Genomic DNA, 26,406 nt, shown 5'->3' with positions numbered 1-26,406 from the left:
CTCTCACACACACACACACACACACACACACACACACACACACACACACACACACACACACACACACATTATATATATATATATATATATATATATATATATATATATATATATATATATATATATATATATATATATATAAATATATATATATATATATATATATATATATATATATATATTAGCCAGAAAGTGCGCTTACGCGGCGGCTGGGACTGAGATTTAATGCGCCGTGAATAGTCCCGTGAGGCACCTTTAATACTCGCACATTTTTGGCTTTTTTTTCTCTTCGCGGCCAGTTTCCTCGTGCGCTGCCACGATACATCGATGCGTTCGAGGCTCGGCTGAGGCTGAACACGAAGGAATACAACGAGCGTCAATTTATAGTGAAACGCCTGACTATACTGCGCGCAACGCTGGGGGCGTATATAAAAAGCTGCACTTTTCCTCGTTCGCGTTATTTCGTTCCAGCCAAGAATATCAACCACCGTAAGCCTTTTCGAGAAAGATCGAAAAGGCAGCCACTACATTATTTCGAGGAGGACTTCAGCTAGTATATAGGCAAAACGGCGCGACATGCTCGATGATAAACAGCGCGGAAAGATAGAGAGGACAAAAAAATAGAAAGAAAGAAACGTAAGGCGCATGAAATTGGCTCCGTGATTTAGGGCCAGACTTCTGTGCATACGCGTCTTTTTTTTTTCTTTTTCATCGGCGTCTTTTCGCGCTGCTTAACATCAAGTACAAGAACTTTGTTGTATGCGTTCAGTTAAGCCTGCACCAAACCTGTACCCTTTCTTCTTTTTTTTTTTTTTTTTTGTGTGGTGTATGCGTCGTATGGCATACGGTAAACGATATCGTTGGGTTTTTAACGTCCCTAAGCTGCTACGTGGCCTACGAGGGACGCCGTAGTACAGACTCTTAAAGAAAGGAAAAAGAAAGGTCGTAGTTGTTACTAGCCGGTGTCACTATTTGCTGCTTTAGTACAACTTCAACCCACCGTGGTTGCACAGTGGCTATGGTGTTGGGCTGCTGAGCACGAGGTCGCGGGATCGAATCCCGGCCACGGCGGCCGCATTTCGATGGGGGCGAAATGCGAAAACACCCGTGTGCTTAGATTTAGGTGCACGTTAAAGAACCCCAGGTGGTCGAAATTTCCGGAGTCCTCCACTACGGCGTGCCTCATAATCAGAAAGTGGTTTTGGCACGTAACACCTCATAATTGAATTATTAATTAGTACAACTTCAGTTCGCAACGATAGAGTTTGCAACAGTACTGGCCAAACAACGTAGTGACTGTCACTAATGGGCCTCAGCTACCATTCCCGAATGTAATTAGCACAATCGAATTCGTTCCCATTCTATAAAACGTATATCGGATCCACTCTGGAATACCGCCACAGATGGTCCGGTCTGTACAGCAGAGGCGATGATATAACAATTTTCACATCCGTCTTTACAAGAGAAGATAGTTTTGACATACCTTTGGTAGCCATTTTCGATTTCCAGTACATAGTCAAGTGGCTCTAACTGCGTTTGGAATTGGGAGCATGAGACCCATCATAGGTAACAAAGGCTGCCTTGTTTAGTTATAGTATGTTACTAGCTCCATCGTTATACCAACTGCAGTTATACTAAGGTAGCAAATGGCGTGACACTACGGATAGTAACTACTACCACCTTTTTTTTTTTTAATACTGTAGAGGTCTTTGGGTGATCGGGCACCACGTGCACGAAGAACGGCATGCGGGCGCTTTTTTGCATTCCGCCGCATCGGAGCACGGCTACCGCTACAGGGAATCGCACCCGCGACCTCGTGATCAGCAGCAGGACGTCATAGTCACTGAGCCATTGCAGCCGGTGCGTTATGGTATGGTATGGTGTGGTACGTCGTGGCGCGGTACTCGACGAGGCGCCGCTTGGTTCGGTTTGACTGCGACGCTGAGCGGTGGCACGGCGCCGTATACACGAATGCATGCGCATGCGCGCTATATATGCATGCGCGTCACACTCACGCCCAGGTGGTGTCCCTCGACGAACAGCTGCGGCACGACCACATGCCGCAGTCCCGTGCGATCCATGAGCTCCTTCTGGTGCGTGCGGTTCATGAAGACGTCGCGCTCCTCGAAGCGCACCAGCAGCGTCTGGAGCGTGTTCCGCACGCGCCGGCACTGTTCCCACGTCTGCCGGATGACGCCCATCGAGGTCGTGTAGAGGACCACGCGGCCTTCCTCCTCGCGGACGTAGTTGCGCTGCACGGACAAAGAAGGAGCACAGTTGAGGGACACAAGCACCGCTCGAGTCTGTAGGCCAAACGCTCGAATTCATTTTTTTTTTCGTTTTTGCAAGAATCCTCAATCTGACGGGATTCTCGCGACAGAATAAGTATTTCATTCGCATGGCCTGTTCGTGTATAGTAGTAAGTTCCAAAAGGAAGCCCGTAGTCCATTCATCGGAAAGCTATAGCGTCGTACCATAGCTTTTTTAAAAAAAGAAAGAAAGCTCTTACAGCCAAAAGGCCACTTGCGGGAAGCACGTGGTCCTGAAGTTTCTTTCCAGAGGCCATAAGCTGTAGAGCAACAAGGGTCAAAAGTATTGCAACACAATTGTCGCGTCGGTCACCTGGAAACAACTAACTGTGCGGCGGCTTAAGGTCATTTTGTCACCCTTTGCTAACCGTGGGTAAGTTTACAGGGTAAACTGCTTCGTGCAAGCAACCTCAGGGACAGAACCCTGAGGCTGCTTGCAGCCTCAGGGTTCAGCCAGATTACTGCAGTAATGTGGCTGTAGGTTTGGCTAGCTGCATTAGCACCCAAAGACAAAAGTCTTGTGTTACAAGCAGGTGGATGCCAAATTTTGTCTGTTATCTATGAAACAAAAATACACACGAGAACAGGAACGCGCATTGGGCGAAAATGTATACGGTGCATTTTTTAAGAACTTCTCTTTCTGCCGTATTTCAAGCGTATTTCAGTTGCGAACCTTTCTCGCGAACTCTATTATGATGTGTCGACAAGCTCTGCCACATTAAGTCGTGACAACAAAACCCCGTTGAGCATGGTGAACAGTGGGTGAACAAGGAATGACTTTGTCCTAACGAAGACGAGTCCTCATGTCAGAACGTTTGCTTATAGGTTGACGCTTCCCACGTTCGCTCCCCCTTGCTCATGATTTCAAGCATTCAACTTCGTCTTTTTTTTAAAAGCTAGTTTCAGACTAACAAGCGTAAGATGAGTTGAAGAGAAGCTGTGAAGCATCCGTGTGACAGAAGCTATAAGACACCACTAATAAATAGATGAATCTGATACTAGCAACCCTTCGCACCTATATAGCCTCCAAATGTAATCTCGAAAAGAGTGTCGCGGAGCAACCTTCAGCTTCAGTCATATGCGATAGTTCTCGAACGGGCCAACTAGACTACCTTTCATTGAAGGAGTGGTCGTTCTAAGAAAAAGCATTCATCCCGAAAGCGAGCACTACATTCGCTGTCCAAATTCGTGCCTTCTATGCCAAGCTTTCGTGCGCGGTTGTTTTTTGTTCTCTCGAATTATTCCATAGGCAAGTTCGAATCCGACACATTTATAGGGTGACTGTCGACAAGTGAGCCAAGCGAAGCGAAAACGGACGTCGCATCTTCACGCTGAACATGCTACTTCCGGGCACGCTACATTACGCCTGGCGGAGTTAAGACAGATGAACTCTTTTTCTCGGCGCGTCTGTAGTAAGCTGTCGCAGCGTTGGCGCATCCCCCCCCCCCCCAGCGCACGCACCCCTTCCCCCTCTTTCTAAACACACACACGCACGCGCACATACACCAACGCACACACAAGCACACACTGACGCGCCATCATCGAAGCGTAATTCCGCGCAGGCGCGCCATTCCTCCGCCAAAACAAAAACAATCGGGCGGCGTAAACTCGTTCTCAAGACCGCGTTCACCATCGCCGCACTGCGACTATGGGAGCCGCCGGGCTTGTCTGCCTGCAGGCAGCCCCACACAGCTCGCCGCTGCGCACTGTGTGTATACAAACAAGTCTGTAGCCAGTTGAGCTGCGCAGTCCTAGAATACGCGCTCAGGCCGGCGAAATCGTCGCAAGACGCCATTAACTTTTCGGCGTTCCCCCAAGGAACGCGAAACAGAAAAGAATGCCGTAGGCAGGAAGAGGTGTGCAAGGGGGTCTACACCTCGAAGCAAGGGAGCCCGTAGGTGAAGAGAAGGGGGGGCGGGGGGAGGCGTGCCGGACGGGCCTTTTCCGCCTCAAACAGAGCAGAACGGTGTTCTGAGAGCAGTTTCCAGGAGGAAACGGTGTAGCCATCAGCGCACCTGACCGGCCGCTATACGGGTGGTATTTGAAGGTGTCGAGGTAGGCTTAGGGAGAACTAATGTTATTTTAAATGCTACGAGACATCGGCCGACAGGTCTCGTACATTTGGTGCTACCTAGAAAGAAGACATAGGGCCGTATGTACACTTAAACTGACTATTTGGCATCTGGCTATGTGACCGGTATATAAGAGAGGCAGGCCTTTTACCAACGCTAACGGGACATTTAACCACAATGGTTCGATGTAATTGTTCAGAAGCTCTTAAGGGGCGTCTTTTTCACTGTTAATTTGTTTACCGTTCAGTCGCCGTTGAACTTGATGGGTGCGCTTGTTTATAGGATCGGAGCGCTGACAAATTCAGCCACGTTGTCTACATTTGTCCTGTTAGCGTTTTTGGGGCTAATTAGGGAGGGCACAACCACTGTGTAATTCAATCAGAGATGACAAGATGGCGAATTCGACAAAATGGCAGGGAGACAGACTAACGCAAGTCTTTTGCACTAGTATTCTTCCTGAGCATCATTCATTCAATCTTATTCCTAAGCGACCAGGGGTGCTGATCTTGACATTGTCGAATTCTGCAATTGCGGCAATCTGAGCCAATCAGAGAGGCCGCAGGAGCCCTCTGGTTCAATCAGAGTTGACAAGATGGCGAGTAAGACAATAAGGTGATGTTCAAAAATGTGCATAATAGTGCCCCGGAATGAGCAGATTCCTGCATTTTATTTCCTGCTGCCAAATCACGTGAATAGGCTTCAGAAGACGCTCGTCTGACTCCAAAAGTTTACGAAGCGGCGACCCTGCACGCCACAGCGAATACGCATCTAATCTCGAGTGCAGGGGCGCGGACCGCGCGTGGCCGAATTGGGTGCGGGGAGGGGACCCTGAACTGACCTCCATTCACTTTATACATTTTTTGTAAAAAAAAGAGGCCCAACCAACGAGACAAGTATGCGCGCATGCATAAGTTTGGGCGAAGCTCCTCGTCTTCGTCAAACGCCGCTTCGCTCCATACCAGGTCACCGAACATCAGGGAAAATATCGCAGACGAGTGTAGGAGGAAGCGTATATAAGCGTAATGGAATGACGAAGTGAACGCTTCAGTGGCCGCACGGGACGAAATGCTAAGCAGGAAACTTACTATAGGCAGAAGTAGGTCCATCAGGTTGCATGAGGCGCAAGCTCATTGCGGTCGGCGCTAGCAAGACTTTTCTTGATAAACGACGTCTCCTTGGACAGGACACGCTTCGGTTACAACGCTCAACTCATTCTTCCGTGAGAAGCGGTTACTTTTGCTTAAAGCAGTCAGCGTGGAAACTATGCACAGCGAAGGACAGCGCAGCGTCTCGAACGTTTTAACGTTCTTTTAAATGTCCCCTTTCTCATGCATATATACTGCGCGTGCGCTGTCAAGCTCCAGCTCTCTTGTCACGGCGGCCACTCAACAGTCTCGGCGACCACTCGCCCTGCAGACAACCGGAATAATATGTAAAGCTTCCGCCGAATGGCGCTACCAAACACACTCAGCAACCCGAAAAGCCAACTTCTGATAGTCCTGCCACGAGACGATCCGGTCCAAAGACGTGGCGGCGCATGTGCTCATGGAAACGAAGAGACATCGTCCCTATCCCGGCATTTCTTTTTCTTACCCGTCTCTCTCTCTCGGTACATGAACTGCCCGGGACAATGGCACCGTTTGGCCGGCACGCACTCAGTAAACTACAGTCTATCAAAGCGAATCGTTTCATAGAACGAACTGGGAGGAGAGCCCCAGCGTTTGGTATACATAGCGGTCGCATCGAATATGCCGGCAACGTGGAGAATGCGTTTACGGCGCGCGCAGCAACACAGCCAGCCGGCCAGCCATCCTTGCCGTCGATAAGGAGAAACGTCACAGGGCGACGGAGCTCTGACAGGAGCCGTCAGTCGATAAACGAGCCGAAGTGTATAAATGGGCACGGCGCGGTTACGTATCAACGGTCCCACGCACATACTCTCAGGCGTCACGTGAAAAGAAAAAAAAAACGTAATAAGCATCCGCTGGTGCGCGTAATAGGTACGGCTCAGTGGGGCCCACATAACCGTGCGGCACGGCCAAACAAGCTATTCAATCATACCCACGCGTCGCTATAACCGCGTAACGGGCTCAGAAAAGAACGGGGGAGGGAGGAGGCAGGAAAAGAAGGTTTAGAGCAGCAAGACGAAGGGTATGATGGCGAGGCAAAGCGGTCGACTTTTTCTTATTTTATTTTATTTTTTTGCGATCGGGCGCACGGGCCGAGAAACTACTCACGCAAGGAACAAATACCGATCGAGGTGTACGCTGACGGAGTGAGAGAGATGCGTGTGGAGTGAGAGCGCACAATCGACGGCACAAGGAGAGAGGCGCTGATCGGCTAAGCCCCCTCCATTCCACTTCCGCTATGGTAGGCATAGACTAGCTAAGGGCCGGGGGAAGCGGGCGGCTGGGCAGCGAGGAGTCGGCAGTTCCGGTGTGAGCACGCACCGCTGTATGATCAAGCGCTAGCTGATTACTGGCATTCGGACGATAAACGAGTGCAGAGGAAATCGGAAATGTTGCCCGATGCAGTTTTTTTTTTCTTCTTTTTTATCATTCGCAAACGACCGATTTCTAGCGCTTGTTTCCGTCTCTGGAATTGGACATTTCGTTCTGCGATGCAGATAAAGAAACAAGTACTATAGATTTCATCTAAATTAAAAGGGCGGAAAATGCATCCGTCTCGCCCGTTTGAGGAAGTAGATGACGTGAAATGACCATAGATACGAGCCATATATGCGCCCCCCCCCCATTTTTTTTTATCCCGGCGTACGGTATCATTTATATGGAAGAAGGGAAAGGAAACACGGGAGACTAAAGAAATGCAAGCAACCAAGGTAGGCAGTTAGTGAGGGGAAGAATTTTTTTGAGTCATACACACTTTCACTAATCCAATGGACTACCGGGTATCATGTTGAAAAGCAGTTCGCTGCGACTTCGTAGCCGCACCGGTGAAACCTGAAGCGTTTCAGAAACCAATTTAATCGAAGGGATTATATCACCCTGCGTGATAGTCGCCGTAATGTTAGAATCTGGATTAGTAGTCATCACCTGGAGTCATTTGACGTGCTTGCAAGAAATGTAAAACTCGCCCTCATCCGAATGCGGCCGCCAAGCCGGGTGTCGAACCCGCGACCTCGGGCTTAAGAACTGACTTTCCTTGTAAAAATTTAAGAACTATTACAACTTACAAACTGCTCTTTTTCGCTTGCAATTATTAGTTTTGAACACATATATACAATTAACAAGAAAGGGAAGGCGAGGAGCAGGCTGACAACTACCACCGGAAGGGGCACGACGCCTGACTATACTCTTCAGAAGGGAGGTGACAGCAACACAGAAATGGAAGATAGGAAGGACGGGAGGAAAGAGAAAAGGAAGAGCAACAGGACAAATCTAAAGAATAAAGTAGAACACACAGTACAGATCACACACAGTAGGGCCGGTCATTGAAGGTCACGCTACTACAGAATGCTGAATAGAATAGTTTCGACGCTGCAAACGTGAACCTAAGTTAGTTAACTCTAGAAAAGTAAGTAGAGCGCGATAAGCCTGATCACGTTTAGACGCACCACTACTGGGGTACAAACATTCGTCGAGTGTTGCGCACCGCAGGGCAAGCAGATGATAGTCTCTCACCAGCGACATGCGCTGCGCACTGAAAGCGGGACACTCAAATATAAGGTGCTGAAGTGTCTCGCAGCAGCCACAAGACGTACACGATGGACTGACCACACGCCCTTGTCTGCGCATTACAAGTTTAAGAAGCATTCTTTCTGCTTAATTTCTTCCTCGTAAGACCGCTATGAATGACACGTCTCGCTGAGATATCCACATGGTCAATGCATATAAGCACGACTAAATCGTACAGCGAATGACACATGAATCTGATGACAGATCTATATAAAGCATGTCAATTTGAGATAATCAAATCCGTTGCCAGAAAAAAAGAAGTCGCGACATTGCGAACCAGCACGAAGGATCTCAACTCATATTTTTACCTTCGTGTGGAATTCTCACAAAAACTCGGTACCTAAGTTGCGCGTGCTCGCCTTTTTGCGTTACCAAGCCGACCGTGTCTCCTGCGGACGCTTCAGCACAGATCATACTAGCACGACCTGCCAACTAATACTGAAGCGGGGGAAAAAAAAGATGATGCACTGCAACACTACCAAGCCCGAAGTGGTATATCTTATGTCCGCGTCATTCGTCTTTCGTACACTCGCAATTTCGTAACGTGTTGGGCGGCGGGCCTCAACTCGTAGCGAAGGAACAGCGCATGCATGGATATGCGACATCTCTCAGGCGACAAAGACCCCCGACCAAGCAAGCACCGCCAAATAGAGAGCGTAAGAGAGAGAAAGCAAAGGTAACGAGGAGGCATGCGATTGCGCTATAGCAAAGGCGAGTCGCATGACGGGCTGTACGCGTAGGTTCACAGCACGACGCCCGTGAAGCACATTCATCGCAGCGGGACGTCAGACGGGCGAGGAGTGCCATTTGTTTACTAACAGCAGTCACGACGACAACGACCCAACCGCTCAGTCACGACCGAGAAGGCGACGGCTCTTCGCGTCTCCCCGCCCCGACGACTTCAGCCACCACAAACGTGTGCACACACACACACGCACAGTGCTATACGCGGACGAAAGCGGGACGCTCGGGCGTTCACTGTGAACGACGGCGGTCCTTTCTCCCGGGAGGCACGACTGTCACCGCCGCCGTCATTAGTGCGGTTGAAAGGAGCACCCGTCACCATGGAAGGCGTCACAGGCTGCGGAAAAGCGAGAGGCACCTCTGACGGGGACTCCCTTTGCGGAACAATTTCAGAGACGCGCTCTTGAACGGCGAAAACGCAAGATATATATGCCCGTGTTTAGGCGGCAGGTATCCGTCCCGGACGTAGGCTGCAAGGTCACCATAATTCATCGCTCGCTGCGCGGTCCTTATCTCCAGAGTCTTCTTTGTTAGTCACCAAGTTTCTGCCCCACATGTTCGGTATAACGCGATGATTGCGCACTTCTTTTTCAGGTATGGCAATAAGCTGCCGGTCACGATTTGGCAATGCATGCCCTGTGCACTTCGATCTGTAGACTACATATTGAGAGAATGCATAAGTGAAAGTAAACACTCACCCTCACTCCCATGACGAGTCAAAGGTGCCAAGCCAGGTTGAAGCGTTATGCACTAGTAAATTGGATTGAAACACCGCGACTCTGCGTAGCTCACGGTGGAAAGGAGGATCTTACGGCATAAGCTGCGCTGGCACCGCGGTAAACTCGGAACGATGTGTGAACGAAGCACAGAGAATACACGAAGCGGAGTCGATGTGACAGCGCTCGCAAACGCCGAGAGACAGGTATGTTGAAGAATGGGCTGTTGCTAGAAACGGTTTCTGTGCAAAGTGCACCGAATAAAGCTGCCGTTAGGACGACCCAAAATGAGGGAGTGACGGATCGACGGGGAAAAGGTTATATCTCACGTGAATGATGAAGGCACTTCTTGAAACGCTTAAGCAATATCGTCATATTTCTACGAGTGAGCTCAACAAAATGTACAATAAATATGAAACTACAGAATGCCAGAAGTGCGGCGCGCAGATGCTGTTGGAGAGAAGTAGAGTGAAAGCTGCGACATAGGAACAAAGTACCGCGCAACACAGGTTTTTCTTGCTTTCGCGCAGTGAAAATATGTGGTGCGTTGCTGAAGAGCACTACTGGCTGCCCTGGCACGTTACTGACGATCGCACTGTTCGTAGAGAAGACAGTACACGAGCCACCGATTAAGCAAGGCGTTGAGGTAATGGAACATACACCAGAACGCACAGGAGGCAAATGCAAAGTATCGCGAATGTTTGCAACCCGCGTAGAAGATGTGACAACGACCAGCGGTGTCCGCAACACCACGGGTGTAAACTGGTCGCCAAGCTACCTCTACGAGCGTATAAGCGCCGGTAAGCACTGCGCCACGGAAGCAAGGAATACCATAACTGACCAGAGAAGATGTGCCAACGCCGGTATAAGAGATCGGATGGAAAGCGGCCGACACCTGTCCCAACTGTTCTGCCTCTTGCCGGCACTTCGGTTGCACTACACCCACGCACAGCTATCAAGAGACACTCTTTGAGTCCGATAGAGAGGACGCAGATTCGCCGACGGCTCCTCCGGCGCCAGCGTGCTCGCAGCTGTAGACTGGCGGTGCTGCAGTGAAGCTGCAGTATAGTCGCGAGCGCTGCGGCCGGGACGTCCCAGAAAGAGGAGACAATAGCGCGGAACGCTTTGGCCGCCCAGCCACGTGGGAGATGTGGTGGTGCGCGCGCGCTCGTTCTACGCCAATGGGATCGACCGGCCACGGCGGCGCGCCGCGTTGGATGTTCCCATTTTTCGCTTCTCCCCCGCACCGCTATGCGCTCCCGGAGACACAAGGCGAACCGCTTGGCTGCGCTTTGTCGCTAACACACACACACACGCAACAAGTCACGGTCGTCGGCACACGCAGTGTGCAGGTTACCGCAACGGTTCTGCCCACATTGTCTACCGCATAATTCCCGTTAACAGGTAACGTCGGCAATCGGTTTGACCTCGGGTGCCATCGAACATTCGAGCGGCGCATGAGATAAATTCGTGCCTTGTATAGGCTGTTTTGAGGTTCAACTAAAGGGCACGAATCTTCCTGATTGGTAATGTAGCTTTAGCTCAATCGTACGCTAATCAAGCTTATGCATAGAAACATGCATACAAGCACTCTCGCGCCGACAAACAACAAACACAAGGAGCAAACAAAACGCACGCGAGCACGACAACGCACAAGGGCACGCGAACACAAATACATACGAACACCCCCGCCCCCACCCTAACGCAAACACTCATCATCATCATCATCATCATAATGTTTTATGTCCACTGCAGGACGAAGGACTCTCCCTGCGATCTCCAATTACCCCTGTCCTGCGCCAACTGATTCCAACTAGCGCTCGCAAATTTCCTAATTTCATCGCTCCACATAGTCTTCTGCCGCCCTCGACTGCGCCTCCCTTCTCTTGGTATCCATTCTGTAACCCTAATAGTCCAACGGTTAGCTAACCGGCGTATTACATGACCTACGCACACTCGCGCGTATTTTAAAGCAAATGTTTAGAAGAATGCGTTGCCGGACTGAGCTAATTCATACTCGCACGTTTATATGGCAAACTTTGCACGAGGACGAAAGTGCGTTTTTTCGTTCGTCCTTGCGCGAAGTGCACGCTTGTTTTAAACGCAACAAGCAAGCGTTGCCGGACGTTAATCGTAGGCACACTTCCGTAGATATACACGCAACGCCTGTAGCAAGCCTTCGTCGGCTGCTTATCTTCAGCTGCCCTTCACACTGAGTGCACGTTAAAAAGCATCAACAAACCCCCCGCACTGGTTCAGCGCAGCACCGCTTGAGAGAAGATCGGTAACAGAATGTCAAACTATGGTTGCAACGCACTGCTGTTTCATTGCCACTGACGAAATTAGACGACCAGCGCGAGCGTTCTAAATATAGTCTCAAATTCCATTCTGCAGCCGCCCTCCGAAGCAAGAAACCAAAAGGACGACGCTCACGCACGACTGGCAGTCACGTTACGCCATTACATCACTCACAATTATAGGGCCACGAATCCGTGAAAAACAGAGAGCGAGGACCTTGTAATTAACAATGTTACAGTCAACGCCAGTACCCCCTCCTCCACACCGTGTTCCCAACAAAGCAAAACGCATTCGTAATTTAAGCGGCCGACACTGAACGTATAATCGCCAGCAGGTGAAAAGCTATAGCTTCAGCTGCCAATAAGTAGACAGGTTTATTTCGTGTCCTTTTGCTTCACTGTCGCGTACGGGCTCGAGTCAAAAACAGCTGCCACTCTTCAGAGATACGTAATCGCACTCGGAGCTTGAATTCGTTGAAACTTTCAGAGTATTTAGATGGTTTTCAGACACCACGCTTGGACTCACCGTTGTGGTCCCCATTGTATGGCGCCGGACGTTAGCGATGGAACAAACGCGTCAGTTCTGCAACGCGTCTTGCAAACACAACGATCGACCGATCTGGTATGTGCGTGGGAATTTTTAACCCGAGTACAGATTTCCCTGTTGCTGACCCGTCCACCGCGCGAGTGGCATCATGTTCTGGAGTATAGGATAACGCCGGATTCCTTTGTCCCGCGAGCCTCGTCCAAGTTCGATTAGCTCTCTCGGTTCGGGCTTCTATCAGCCTGGATACGTCCGATAAGCGTTAAAATCTACGTGCCGACATAGTTCACCAGGTGAAGAGACAATGAATTTCGATCGGTAGCTAAGGAAGTTTGTCGCCGATTCTTGGGCGCACGCATTGCGAAGATCAACAGACTCAACAGCACAATACAGTCAAATGGAAAGCAAGGGAAGAACACTTCGAAATAAATCCCGCAAGATCACGCCAGCGGAAAGCACGAGTCTAAGTGCACAAGTTGGAACTACACACACACACGTTGTATATTTATATCTTAGTACACCGCGTAGATGACCACTGGTACACATCATAGGCTGCAGACTGGTGTACAGAAACCATTTTAAGTTATCCGGTCCCACTGACTTACGCGGTAAACCCTCAAGCGCAAAACATTTATCCATGACAGGCAACCCCGGGGCACTTCCGGCGATGTGCTGTGCTTAAAAAAAAATGGAGAGAGAGAGAGAGCGAGAGAGAGAGAGAGAGAATGCAACGAACCTTGGAAACACGCGCGATGCCGTGTCTTCGTATCGTATGAACGTACCCGCGGAACCATGTTTTCAGATGCGATAATCCGCGCACAGAATCCTCGATCGACGCCATGACTCGGTGACCGAAGAGGCAACAACACAACGATGCGACAGAGTCAACGAGGAAGGCGCGCGGCTTGCGTCGAGACACTTGATGGCGTGTGTTCTGCCTTCGGAGTCCGATCCGATCAAGCGCAGGGAAACAACACCACGCAAAGACCAGCCTCGTACGTGCGTCACAGGCGTCGCATTGCGCACGTATGTACACGCCGCGAAACCTCACGCAGGCTGCATACTACGCAGATATGCTGACGAACTTGTGCCGAGAAGAAACGCAAGTCCCCGGCGAACAATAGCCGCTCGATCTTCGCCTTAATTCGTCTCTTTTCTTTCTTCTTATTTTTCCCCCAACCCTTTTCGCTTTCGTTCAACTCAGAACGCAGATGTTCCTTCCACCTATTCGTTGCGAAGCAACAGCTGCTGGCGCTTGCGCACTGGTGACGCGTCACGGACCCAAGCCGAGACGCTTCCTATAGTATATAGAGTGCGAAGCAAGAGCTTCGGGAACCGAGGCGAAATGAGGAAAGGAGGGGGGGGGATGAAAAGGGAAAAAAAATTACCGTGCACACTCGTGCAAAAGCCGCACTCTCTTCTTGCCGCCTTTACACGGTGGTTTAATCCCTGCTACATATTTGTACGGAAAATGGCGAACGCGCTACTGTTTTCATAACGCATTTATTTGTTCAAACAAGTACGCCAGACACGCGGAGCTCGTTTATAGACTTCGCCGCTGTCGCTCAAGCTCCGTCAGCTGCGGCACACTCGTGTGTACAGTCGTCCCCCCTTGCCGTTATGCCTGAGACTTTGAACCCTTCCACGAAGATTTCCGAAAAATCCGCAGGCACCACGCGTTGTGTTATCGGGCATTTCTGTTCCAAGGTGTTTTCTTCTTCTTTTTTTTAATTTTGAGATGCCGACTTAGGAGTGCGGCTCTTACACGAGTGCGATCCTTACTCTATAGTGCTATTATTATTACGTTTTTGGAAATGACGAATGCGTGAGCAGCAGCGCAAGACCGTTTGTTCTAGATGCTCCTGACGTAAGCCGTTGGCGCTTTCTTTCTTCTTCGACCAAAACAAGCTTTAGCGCACAATGACAAGGAGAAAGAAAACGGGACAAAAAAGACAAAGAGAAAACGCAGGTTCACCCAAAGTTCCGGTTACCTAATCGGTTACCGCTGTAAGTAGCTTACGCAACTGCAAACCCGCCACTTGTGGAATTTTCCGTGTTATCGTTTTCTGCAGGCCATTCAACGCCTAAACAATGTTTTTTTCCCACTGTACATTGTTCACTCGGCTTACGTATATGTACGTTTATTTTTAAAGCAAGGCTGAGAAGGGAAAAATTCGCCGTGGTGTCTCGACGGCTTTGGCTGTCCGCTGCTTAGCACAAGGTTGCGGGTTCGACTCTTAGGCAATGGCGACCCCGTTCCGATGGCGGTGCACTCGTGTACTTTGAGGGGACACTAAAGTGAAAAATGATTTCTTCTGCATCAGTAAATTACCGTTATACAACACCAAAAAACACCACTCTTACAACGATAAGACGTTTGGTGAGGCAGAAAAAGCGCAAGAACGAAATATGGGTGGCGACGCCTACTTAAGTTCCTGCACCTGGGGGCTGTGACGTCTTGGATTTTGATAGCATCTTCTAGGGCCTACTAATTATATATAGCGGTACATATTGACTACTTTGTGTTCTAAAGCAACCAAATATTACACATGGCAAGTTTCGGGAACCTTTATTCAGCCAACGCGGCCCAAATGCGAAAACATACTTTGGAATCCCTTACGTCACGCTGACATACAGGCGCTGGGGTTTCTGCGCGAAATTCAAATACTGATATTTGGACCTTCATTTTCTCATCTAGTAATCAAACTGTTTTTTTGAAATGCCTGCCTGCAGGGTTCTCAAACAATGCTTCATTAGTCTAAACTAATTTATTGTTACGCTCTAGTGTCCCTTTAGCGTGCACTCGTGCACGTTAAAGAACTCCCGATGTATCGAATAAATCAGAAACGCTTCGCCGACGGCTTCCCGTATAACCAACCTACTGTACACCTTATATGAAGGAACGTAAAATTGCTTCACTTGTTGTTAGCTGGAGGAAAAAGCAAGACAGGTTAAAAACAAAATGCCGATCTGTTCAATTACAAGTGTCGTCCCACATCCATCTTTACTTATTGGGGAGCTTGGCAGATCCAACAGAATTCTGTTGGCTTGTGAGCCGTGTCGCTACTTTACAAGGAGGAACTACTAATAATAATTACTAATACTAATACTAATAACTAATAATAATAATTATTATTATTAATAATTAATAATAATAACTAACTACTAATTACGTGCTTGTCGGAGAGGGCGTAAACGGCACGCCGTCTTCGGTCGAGGGAAAAACAAAAAAGAGAATGTGAACGAGTGAGTGGTCAAACCAGCCGTGGCGATTGCGTCACGTTGACAGGATGCGCCGGCGGCCAAGTGCGCCAGGTGCCTCGGATTGCACTATACCCCTACCCTGCGACGAGGAACGGCGCATTTCGCAGCGCAGGCACTCGCGCTGCTGTATAGGCGCACTGTCTGCAAGCTTCGACACAACAACCCCGCTCTGTATACAAAGTGCGGCACCTGGGGGGGGGGCGTGTCCTGCCCGTATATAGCGATTAACACTCCGTTGACTGCGTTCTATTAGATATGTGCAGCGCTAAAGAAGCTAGGAGTCGTGCGTGCCACGCCGGCAAAAAGAGAGCGCGGAAGAACCAATGCTTACGCATTTGAACAATGCTTACGTAGAAGGTTGTACGCGTGACGTCACGGACGCGCCATATTGTCGTCCCCTGCACAACTTTGGAGATGAGCAAACTGTAACCTGCAGCTTTTCATGTTACTATCTGTACGACGTAATGATGGCGGCGATTACGCCTATGCTTAGCCTCTATATGAAATAACGATTGAGTATACTATCCGTGTTCGTAACCGTTCAATTAAATGCGTGCAGTAACAGAAAACGTTCGCTCGCAATCATAGCCTTCTTCGTCGTTTACTTCGGGACAAAGTCTCCTTCCAGGGGCCTTTTACGGGACCTTTAAAGCTACGCTGACGACTTTGCGGTGTTGTCGGCTTACTTGATTTCAACAGCAGACGACGCAATCCGCGCAGATGCGTGCTCTCGTTCTTTCGGTCGCACTTAGCAAGCTTTAACTTTCAGAACGCTGCATGATACTACAGGAGCAAGGCGTACGCGCGGTGACTGCGTAATTAGACTGCACTGCACTAAGGGCGAAGATATAATAATAATTAGAAAGTGCCGCGTATTAGGGACGAAATTGCGCTCAACCCTCTCTCGCACATGGTTGCAATAGAATCCGGCGTAGAACTTGAAAGGTGATCATGAGAAATGGGGTTAAGGTACGTTTCGAAGAAGAAATTACACGAGGCCGTTATTCCATGCCTGAGAGTTTGATTGCAGACATCGGGGTCAATGTTGAGCTTATCGACTCCAGCTGTGATCACCGCTGACCGAGTTACGTCACCGATATTAAGGAAGCAAACTAGGAGGCTCCCACTGAACGCGGCCGCAGCAGGACGTACGCCCCGGGCGCCTCGCAATATCCTGCAGTGTCGAGCACGCAATTTGCATTTGGTCCCGGCGCGCATATGTCGCCGGCGGCAGAAGCGACTGCTGCAGCAGATTAACTGTAAGCATGCACTACACGAAGGAGGAGGTCGCCGTGTCAATTGCTGTCTGCTTGTCCTCAAACGTCGGCTAAGACTTGCTTCGTACCGTGCCGGTCTCGTAGTTAACGCGGAGAAGCGCACATCCCGCTGCAGGTAATATGCTAATACGAGAAAAAGCTGCGCAATTTAGAACGCTGCCCTCTGTCATTTCGGTAGCAGCTAGGCCAACCCGACTCTAATTTTTCGATACCTTATTGGTAGAACTTTTCTGGGCCAATCGTTTTACTGACTAGGTTGACGCAAGTAGCACCGTTATCAGGTTGCAAGTACGGCTGGTGTCGCGCCTTTTCCTACTAACTCTGTATGTTTGCTGTTATGTGCTGCTGCGTTATGTTATACACGGTGATTGGTATATATTTCTCAACAGAGGATATGAAAAATACTGGAAATAAGATTTTCCACATTACCAGATTGCCCTACACAAGATGGTCGACCTCTCGTTCACGGCACCATTTAGCCGACGGCGACTTGCAAACAGCAAGAATGCAGTAAGGAATACCTATAGATGATGGTATGGTAAAATGCGGAAATATGGGTTTTTATGACAAGCTGCGGAGGTATCTACTAAAGAAGGGTTGGTATGCTTGGACACTTTCATGACTAATTTAAACTGCCACGAGTATATGAATATTAATTAGGTCTGTTCCCTAAGACCACGCCTAAGACCGGAGCGACCGTGTACGGAAGAGCAATGATATCTTATTAAAGGTGTCTTGAGTAAACGCTACATTTCCCCATATTTTATTCTAATGCAAGCAATTTTGTTTAACAAATGTGAAAATCACGAAAATGCGATTACTATTAAGAAATTTCTTTCACGTTTTCGTTTTTTTGTTTAAGGAAGTAATGAAACTAAACGCCGCACATTAATGCATCGGCATCGAAAATATGTTTTGGATGTTTGTCCTCCTCGTAAACTGGTTTCTCCAGATAACTAGTAGGCCTGAAGGCGTGGTGTCGATCGATCGTCACCTTGTCCATGTACAAGGTGACGACGGAGTTTGCTCCCACGGCCAGCCACCACGTCCTATCGGCGATTGAGCGCTAATCTCTTTAAGACACCTTGGCAGCTCACCGCGGATGAACGTTTGCGTAGTGAAAGCTAACACGCAGCCACGCCGTAAACATTAGAGGCAAAGAGACCTCCCGATGTTAGTTAGGCCGAACGCTCTTCAACGCCGCTTCCATAAGCGCCCGCGAATGCAACAACAACCGCGGGCGAGTCCGCCAAATGATTCTCCAATAACCGGTCGGAAAACCGGGATGAGCTGGATGCGCACGCGACCTTTCTGTGGCTCGTAATAACTCATCGCCAAGGACGCCGCCTCTCCGAAGGCCCTTCGCGAAGCCGCGGCTCTTCCACGTGGCTCTCTTTATTTGTTCGAACACACAGCTCCCGTATGTATATACGTGTGGAGTAAATTTCCACGGGCATCTGTGAAATGAACCACGTTGAGAGCAGCCGTTTCAGGGAATTTTGACGAACCCTATAGAGGAAGCATTTACTTTCCTTTTTGCCAGAAAAAAAAAAAAAAGGCTATAGCAAAGTGTTATCGATGCTCGGGAGGCCTTATTTCGCGCATACCCTTGTAGGAAAGCCAGCAAGCGAAGAAACACTGCGTCATAGTTCAATTGTTTTCGTTTCCATTCCTCATCAATCAACTGTGGAGGGAACATCCAAACGCGGGAAGAATCGCAAACAAAATGAGTAGAGGTGACATTGCAGTCTCCGCATGTACAGTAATATGGATACGATGCGACACTTTCTGATAAAGCCGCACTTTGAAGCCGGCGCATTGCCTTGTGCGTCATGCTGAGCTCGGAACTATGTCACCTTTCCTACCGATTTGGGAAATAAATAAATAGAGCGAGCAAGAGACAAAGAAGCGGGAGAAGACTAAATTCAATGTTGTGAAATGGTGCCATCGTTGAAGAAGAGTCGCGTAATCCGACTCGCACATTGCTAGGTGGAAGTCGTTGCCTGAAGCATAACTGCATGCGTCGAAGATATATATATATATATATATACCCGTCGGTGCCATTACAACGACTATAAAGCTTCGCGTAAGTGATGGTGAGTTGTAGTAGTACAGTAGTTTGGCGAGCGACAAAAGAGTCGACACTTTCGGCCACTTGGACAATCGAGCTTTACTTGTAGCCAAAGTATTCGTCCTGCGGTCGTACCTAGATAAACATACACGTTTATCAGCTTTCAGATAGAACGGATGGGCAATAGTCTCACTTCAGGTCTGTCTTTTGTCCACTTTTGTTTAACGGCCTTACGATTGCTTTCGATACGCACGATGCTCGCCTTTATTTGAAGTGAGGTTTCGCTGACAGCCCTTACATTCACCTCGTTGTGAATGTATTCCATAAGTTTCGTTTATTTGCAGCGCGATTGACATGAGCGCCTAGATTAAAATACGATTCGCACGAGAACTTGACAAACTAATACACACGGGCTTCTCCACACAAACACACTTGTTGTGGAAAAGCCAGGTTTAACGAAAACTTACTAACTCGATTTTTCTCTTGTCGGTGCGCGCACGGAAAAAAAAAAACGGTAAAATCTCGTTGAGAAGAAAAATAAATGACAGAAGAAAGGAAGGTACAGCCTCCGATTTGCTTATATACACTGAGGGAGAGAGAGAAACACAGTGGAAAGATACGAGATAGAAACCACGTCGCCTGCAAAGGCGATCCGGGATAACTTAACAACATCGAGTGCGTCGAGAAATCGACAGGGTCATTTATCGCTTAGTTCCGGCAAACACTACTCAACAGCGAATGAAAACTCGCAGAAGAATCTGCAGAAGAATCTATAGCGGTTGCAACTTTTTTTCTCGTGTGAATGAAATTTGTATTCACTAGAAGCACCCGAATGAACTGCGTAAAAGAAGTTAGTGTCCATGGACACCTACAGTGGCATTAAATAGAATATATATAATAAACCCATACACCAGGTCTGCCATAGCCCCCATAAAGTACTAGGTTCAAAGAGGCTTGAACCCGACGTGATATAATACACTGTATACCGCTCATATTTAGTGGCACAACTTGTAAGCAATGACGCAAGACTGTTCAATAAGTCCAACTTGTCACTGCCACGCCACCAAGTGCTTTCCTACCCGCCCGCCAGTTGGACTAAGGGAGTTGGCAAAGTGTCACCACTCCAGCGGCGCTGCACGGCGCCGCGTCTCACGAATACCGTGCGCCTCTTCCGCATCCGATAGCGCGAACTAGTCGGCCTGTTCGTGAGCACCAATGTAGTCACGCAGTCACAAACAACCTCTGGCGATTCCATCTACGGTATGTGCTCGATTATTCCACGTATAGGGTACGATCGACGTAATACGACGTGTAGGGACGTCGTAATACGTCGGCAACCTATCTTCAACACAGATAATGTGCTTTGGTTATAACAAAGCATACTTACAAGCGGATGTGGGCAGAGCCATTTACTGGAAGCGTTCTCTCTCTCTCTCTCTCTCTCTTTCTCTCTCCCGACCATACGCAAGTCACATCTGCAAATTCAACCGGAATGCACGCAATAACTGGGAACGCTCGATCATGATGCGCGCAAGTTTAGCTCGATATTTTTGGTTGCCGCGAGCCTGCGACCCATACTGCATACACTGGGGAAAGCACCGCCGCGCTATGTTTATGCACGGCCACGTTCGGCCTCGGATGCGCATAACGTCCAACTTGCACCCCGCCGACCGCCCGAGAGGATACTGCGCGTGAGCATTAAGGCGAATGAGCGCATGCGCCGCGCATATTCCTCTCATCAGGGCGCGAGTTTCTTGTCGTTATTTCGCTGCGGTCGCACGCACTCCACGCTGCGAGAAGCGGTCACGACTTCGCTCACATATCCCCACGCTTACGCTGCGTTCGGCCGATGTTGGAAAAGTTGCGAACCCTCTTTCTTTCTTTCTTTCTTTCTTTCTTTCTTTCTTTCTTTCTTTCTTTCTTTCTTTCTTTCTTTCTTTCTTTCTTTCTTTCTTTATCCGTTAGAACAAGAGAAGAAACCGGTGGCCGCTCCTTAACTACGAGAGAGTCGCGAGCGCGTATTCGTGTTCCCTCCCTCGAACAGTCGCGCGATTTCTCCGAAACGTGACGAGCTGATTGCGGCCGTTCGCGCAGAGTCCGTCTGCCACGCTGCCTCAGTGCACTCTGCTGGAAATGGCCGGTTCCTGCTCGGCAGTCCAGAGTTTCCGCAAGGGCGAGCGTGACGGCGAAGCTCGCGTTCAACGGGCGCGACGCCATCGCGGGGGCATGGCGCCAATCGAGAGACCGATGTATAATGGCTGAGAAGATCAACGCGCCTTTTTGTTTTTCTTAGGCGCACAGGGTGCTCCGAGACGCCGCCTGGTTCTTTCCTGAACTGAATTGCTCCACTCTAATCTGTCTGCTGCGTTCTGGAGTGTGGTGTACTCCCAGCGGTTCAGTGCTACGAGTATGGCAGCGAACAACGGATAAAGCAAGATAGTGGCTGAATACCCACCTTCCGAACAAAGTGTTATTTAAGGGGTGGTTTGGACTGCCAAGGAACTATAAACAGATCTTGGTCGGGAATGGGGGAAAGAGGGCAGTGCCGAGAAATGCAATCAATATCTGGATCAATGCTACACTGCAATCGAAGACTGCTTCTTAAGGTGTATACATCGCCGTTGCTACCCATTCTTGCTTTGGGCTAGACAAGTCCGAATGTGAAGTACGGTGGGACGTTCTATTCCGCACGGTGGATAATGCCGGCAGGCACTGTCACAATGCGTCATGGTGCTATATATAGTTCATGAACTAGACAAAAAAAAAATAAAAGAGAGAGACGAGAAATCAGGCACATCGATCAGTGGCGAGAAGCACTCGTATATTTCGTGCCCAAGCATAATAATTCTTTAAATAACTGTGCAAAAGAAGTTGTACCGAAAGTTGTTTTCCTTCCGCCGCTTTCAAACCAGGGAGCAGCCATCCCGTCAAACTCATCAGTGCAGCAGCTCTTAAGGGGCTGCTCCTTTCCTTTCTACAAATAGAAAATAAATATTGATTAACGGATTTATTTATTTATTTATTTATTTATTTATTTATTTATTTATTTATTTATTTATTTATTTATATATTTATTTATTTATTTATTTATTTATTTATTTATTTATTTATTTATTTATGTTGGTTGGTTGGTCTCTCAATACATCGTTAGAGCAGATCGTCTACTAAACACACTGAGCCGGACAGCTCCGTACGCCAGATGTTGAAAACCGGGCTAACTGCTTACTGCCATTTTGAAACATGAAACACGTTAGAGAAAAAAAAAACACATAAACACTAGCTGCAGAGAAGGGACGACCACCATGTGTAGCTCGTGTTTGTGTATGTCTTCCCTGGCGCTGTAGCAATGTTTCCCAATCCCGTATGTCAATGTCCAAGATGCCCGAGGGCAATCTGGAAATAAACTGGCTATAGCTTTGCGTTGCATGTCTCACTGGTTCAACAAATGGTCCATAAAAGGCTTCACGAAAACGGAACAGTCGGGAACGCTTACCTAACCAGTGTGCCGCGTTCATGCTACACAACTTAATATGCACCGGTCCGCGACCTGCATCGCAAAGAAGTCCCTCCTGAAGCATGATACCGGAAGCCTTACGTGGACGAAGATGTACGACGTCAACGATATCTTATACGTCGTTAAACCTGTGCATGTTTAAAGGATACTCCAGAAGTGCAATATCCGCTTCAAAAGTTAATAAAACGTTTTAAAGAACAATCCGAATACACAAAGATGTGTCTGCTTCGGTATACCGTTCCTGCGTGCAGGTCTGAGAGGCTGGTTCCGGAACTGCGGCAACCATTTGGAAACACCAAATAAAATACCGAGAAAATTTTAAACGCCCATAGCGTACACAGAATGTGGCGGATTTCGTATACCGTTCAGGAACCTGCTCCATCCTGCAGCCCAGGAAGTACGGCGGACAGTCGCGATACGACCAGACCATAGCTCACCGACCGAGATAGCACGCCGCGCGTACAAACACACACGCACAGTCATCGGCGTGCTTCCTGTCGGAGCGCGGCGTCTTCAGAGGGCAGGGCAAGGTCAAACTCGTACAGGAGGAAACTGGAACAGAGTATCCCTGACCATGTTTCTCTGCTCTATGACCCTTTGACAAACAGAGCACGTACCGCTGCACTGCTTGTGGCGAGCTGCCGGCAAGCCAGGCGAAACATCACCGCGCGTTCGTAGTGTGTGTTTGTGTGTGTGTGTTTGTGCGTGCGTGCGTGCGTGCGTGCGTGTTAAAGGCGGCATCATACTACGAAAAGAGAAGCTGCAGGGGAACCTCCAGATTTTTGATCACGTGGTGTTCCTTAAAATGCACCAACAGCCCAGTAGAAGAGTGTTCTTGTACTCCTATACTGCTCTCATAATGCGACCGCCGCAGCTGGGAGAATCGAGCCCACAGCCTCGTTATGCAGCAACAGGTCATCACGGCCCATCACTGAGCAGCCGCGGAGAATGAAGAGGTACATCCGCTCCTACGAAGCCTAAAAGAGTTCACACTTTCCAAAATTTAAAGAAATATATAGTTAACTGGAACAGCAATGCCTTTGCCAAACATTTTGCCTTTCTCCAAAACTCGTGATGGGCGGAGACGGGGGCTTCCAGTGTTCTTAGCAAATCGCGACATGTTTTGCGCACTGGCCGGCTCCAGTATTGATATTACGGCATCACCTCTACAGTTCACGAAATACTTAACTAGTTGGTCTTGATTCCAATACTAACTAGTTAGTATTGTGCGCTAAGTGCAAGTGTGAAGAGACCATCAGTCATCTTCTGTGCCACTGTTCTCGCTTTGATAACCAACGTCAGACTCTCCAGTGTGCCTTGAATAGACTGGACGACAGGCCATTTACAGAACCAAAGATCTTGGGAGCCTGGCCTCACAGTTCATTAGCCCAGAAAGCAGTTCGAGCGCTTCTTCACTTCCTGAAGGCAACATACTTGAGTGCCCGACTACAGACATCCTGCACCTAACTTAGTGCATGTGAAAGTGCGGTATAGACTCGTGTTTTTTCTCTCTCTCTTTCACTCTCCACTCCCCTCCCCACATATAGGGTAGCAAACTGGACTCAGTATGGTTAACCTTCCTGCCTTTCCTCTCTCTCTCTCTCTCTCTCTCTCTCTCTCTCTCTCTCTAACTAGTTAGTCTTAATTCGTCCCTCAGAGATCCCCACGTAAATAAGGACGTCAGCCGTTAGCGCCGCGAACGATGAATCGCCCGAAAAAAAGAAAAAAAACGTCATCTCCTAATACACCCAGCTCCGTGATTACGCAGTCTTTCCTCAAACAGTGCAGCACATACCACGCAAAGAAGCGCGTAAACGGGACGCAGCAATGCTCGGGACCGTGACATATACTACACGTCGTGGTCGTCCAGGAAGGAGGAACGGCCCTCGCGTCGCAGCGACGGTTCTGTTCCGTGTCCTACAAGCTTGTTTCCCGGCTCGAGGGGCGCAACGCGATTGAGTCACGTACTACATCGGCGCTCCACGCTGCCTCTCTCTCCATCGCTTGTTCGCCGCGAGCGATTTCGGGTTACCGGCGGGGCGTCAACGGCCACGTCCATCGATGCAGTGCGACGTTTCTTCTATGGGAATTTATTTGCGCACCTGTGTTGTTGTTTTTTTTCTCTTCCTCTCTTCTGCTTGCGACGCGTTGCACGGGACACGCGGAGGTGACAGCCCATGTTTAATGCATCGACCGTGGACCGCGGGAGCAGCGACACTCCAGTCCGGACTTCCGCCGAAGCTTGCACGGCGATGACACAGCGCCGGACTGACGCCTACGCCCCGGGCAGGAGTCGCTCCGTATATGTGTATACCACCGGGGAACTACGCGATCCGCCTATACTTCTATGCGCCGGCAAATAACTGTATATAACCAGGACGTGACAGTCGGTCCCCTTTAGATTCACGCTCGAGGATATATATAAATTATCCCTTTGGTCCCCGCGTTCGGAACCATAAGATGTCAATTATAACAAGGTTATTAAAGACGCACAGTTGTCGAGCGTTTGTAGGTTACGAAGATCCCGAGACAACATTTCTGCTGTCCATTCCAATAGTGACTTATTGCGAGAGGATGGAAAGCTGGGCGAGTTCCGTCTTTGGGTCTTGTCGCTAGCGCTGTTGTTGCAAAATGTAGTGATTGGTGTTTATTTCTTATTTATCCTTTAATGACAGCGCGTATTGTCTCTATATTCGCATTCAAATTTTCTACCCCGCCCCCCTTCTCCAAACCGACGGGAGGTGCGTAATAACTTATGAAAGTCCACAGCTGTGCTGGTTCCGTGTCTCGCCGCCACGGTTTCCGCATTTTGTTTGTTGGTTGGTTTGTTTGCTCTTGCGTGCGTGTGTCATGCTGCCTCACTGATATCGGTGGTCACGATGATTGGTCCTTTCCTGCATTCCTGCGCATCTTCTCTTGTGCTCACACTTACCAGTCATCGCTGTAATGCAGTCTTACGTTAACTTGTCGATCCATGTCCTTCGCGATATCTTCAGTGTGGTTCATTTTTAGACCGTCTAGCGCGGAGACGCCGTCCGTGCACTGGAGACGCATCAGCGAGCAACGTGGGAGATCGCCGCCGATGCGCGCAGTCGGTCGGCATGCGGGACAATACAAGGGCGTGCGAAAAACTCTGCGGCCGCATGCTCTGCGAAGCGTTAATTACGCCGCGAACTTCACCTTTCGGCAAGGCGAGTTGCATGCAAAGCAATTTGTGCGGCACGCTTTGTTCTCCCACCAGTGGCGCACCTATGTATACTATATAAGCGGGCACAAATACCGCGCACCGGTACACGAGATCGAGAAACAGCGTTTTGCATGCGAGCACCACATGCAGTGTCTCGGCGCACACTAATCAGCTGCTATACACGCGCCAAGCGTACGCGCTGGGTATGCAAGGCGCAGCTCTCATCTGCCTACTCGTGTTGGAGATGCGCGGCTCATCTCTCGATCATTGTATTCGAACTACATGCCTGAAATTTTGTTTTCTGGACGTCGGAAGATTCGAAAACACGAAACTGCGTGACGGTCGGAGGGCCGTCGCCTTAATGAAGCGAGAGCAAGCGGAATGCAGTAATGTCGTTTTCGAAACATACAAGCAAGCAGTGGGGTTGAACTGGGCATGACACATTTCGTTACCGTGCCTTTAGGAGCGTCGGAATTTTGCTATGAACACGTTCGGAACAACCTTTTTGTGTATGGCTACACGCACCATTGAAACATTACTTATATGAGGCCCACTAAGCCGGAAACTAACTTGTTACGTAGAGCACTATCTGTGGTTGCTAAAAAAGACAGGAAAAAAAAAAACACCCTCGAGGTGTTTTATTTGGAAGGTAACAACAATTCCATTTGGACATTCGTAGAGCCGGGATCTTTAAAAGTTTGTCTCATCTACGCACG

The 26,406-nt window shown here is 49.0% G+C and overlaps 1 protein-coding gene across 1 annotated transcript in view; it reads right to left on the bottom strand.

Moving 5' to 3' along the window:
- LOC142579082 (glutaredoxin domain-containing cysteine-rich protein CG31559-like) overlaps positions 1-26,406 on the bottom strand; it is a 143,094-nt gene that overhangs the window by 14,865 nt on the left and 101,823 nt on the right. The window contains exon 2 of the mRNA XM_075688939.1: positions 2,016-2,252. Coding sequence (XP_075545054.1) covers positions 2,016-2,252 — 237 coding nt within the window. The remainder of the gene's footprint in view (positions 1-2,015; positions 2,253-26,406) is intronic.

Source organism: Dermacentor variabilis, chromosome 4 (genome assembly GCF_050947875.1).
Source record: "Dermacentor variabilis isolate Ectoservices chromosome 4, ASM5094787v1, whole genome shotgun sequence".
NCBI lineage: Eukaryota > Metazoa > Arthropoda > Arachnida > Ixodida > Ixodidae > Dermacentor > Dermacentor variabilis.
This window is presented reverse-complemented; position numbering and strand designations above follow the sequence as displayed.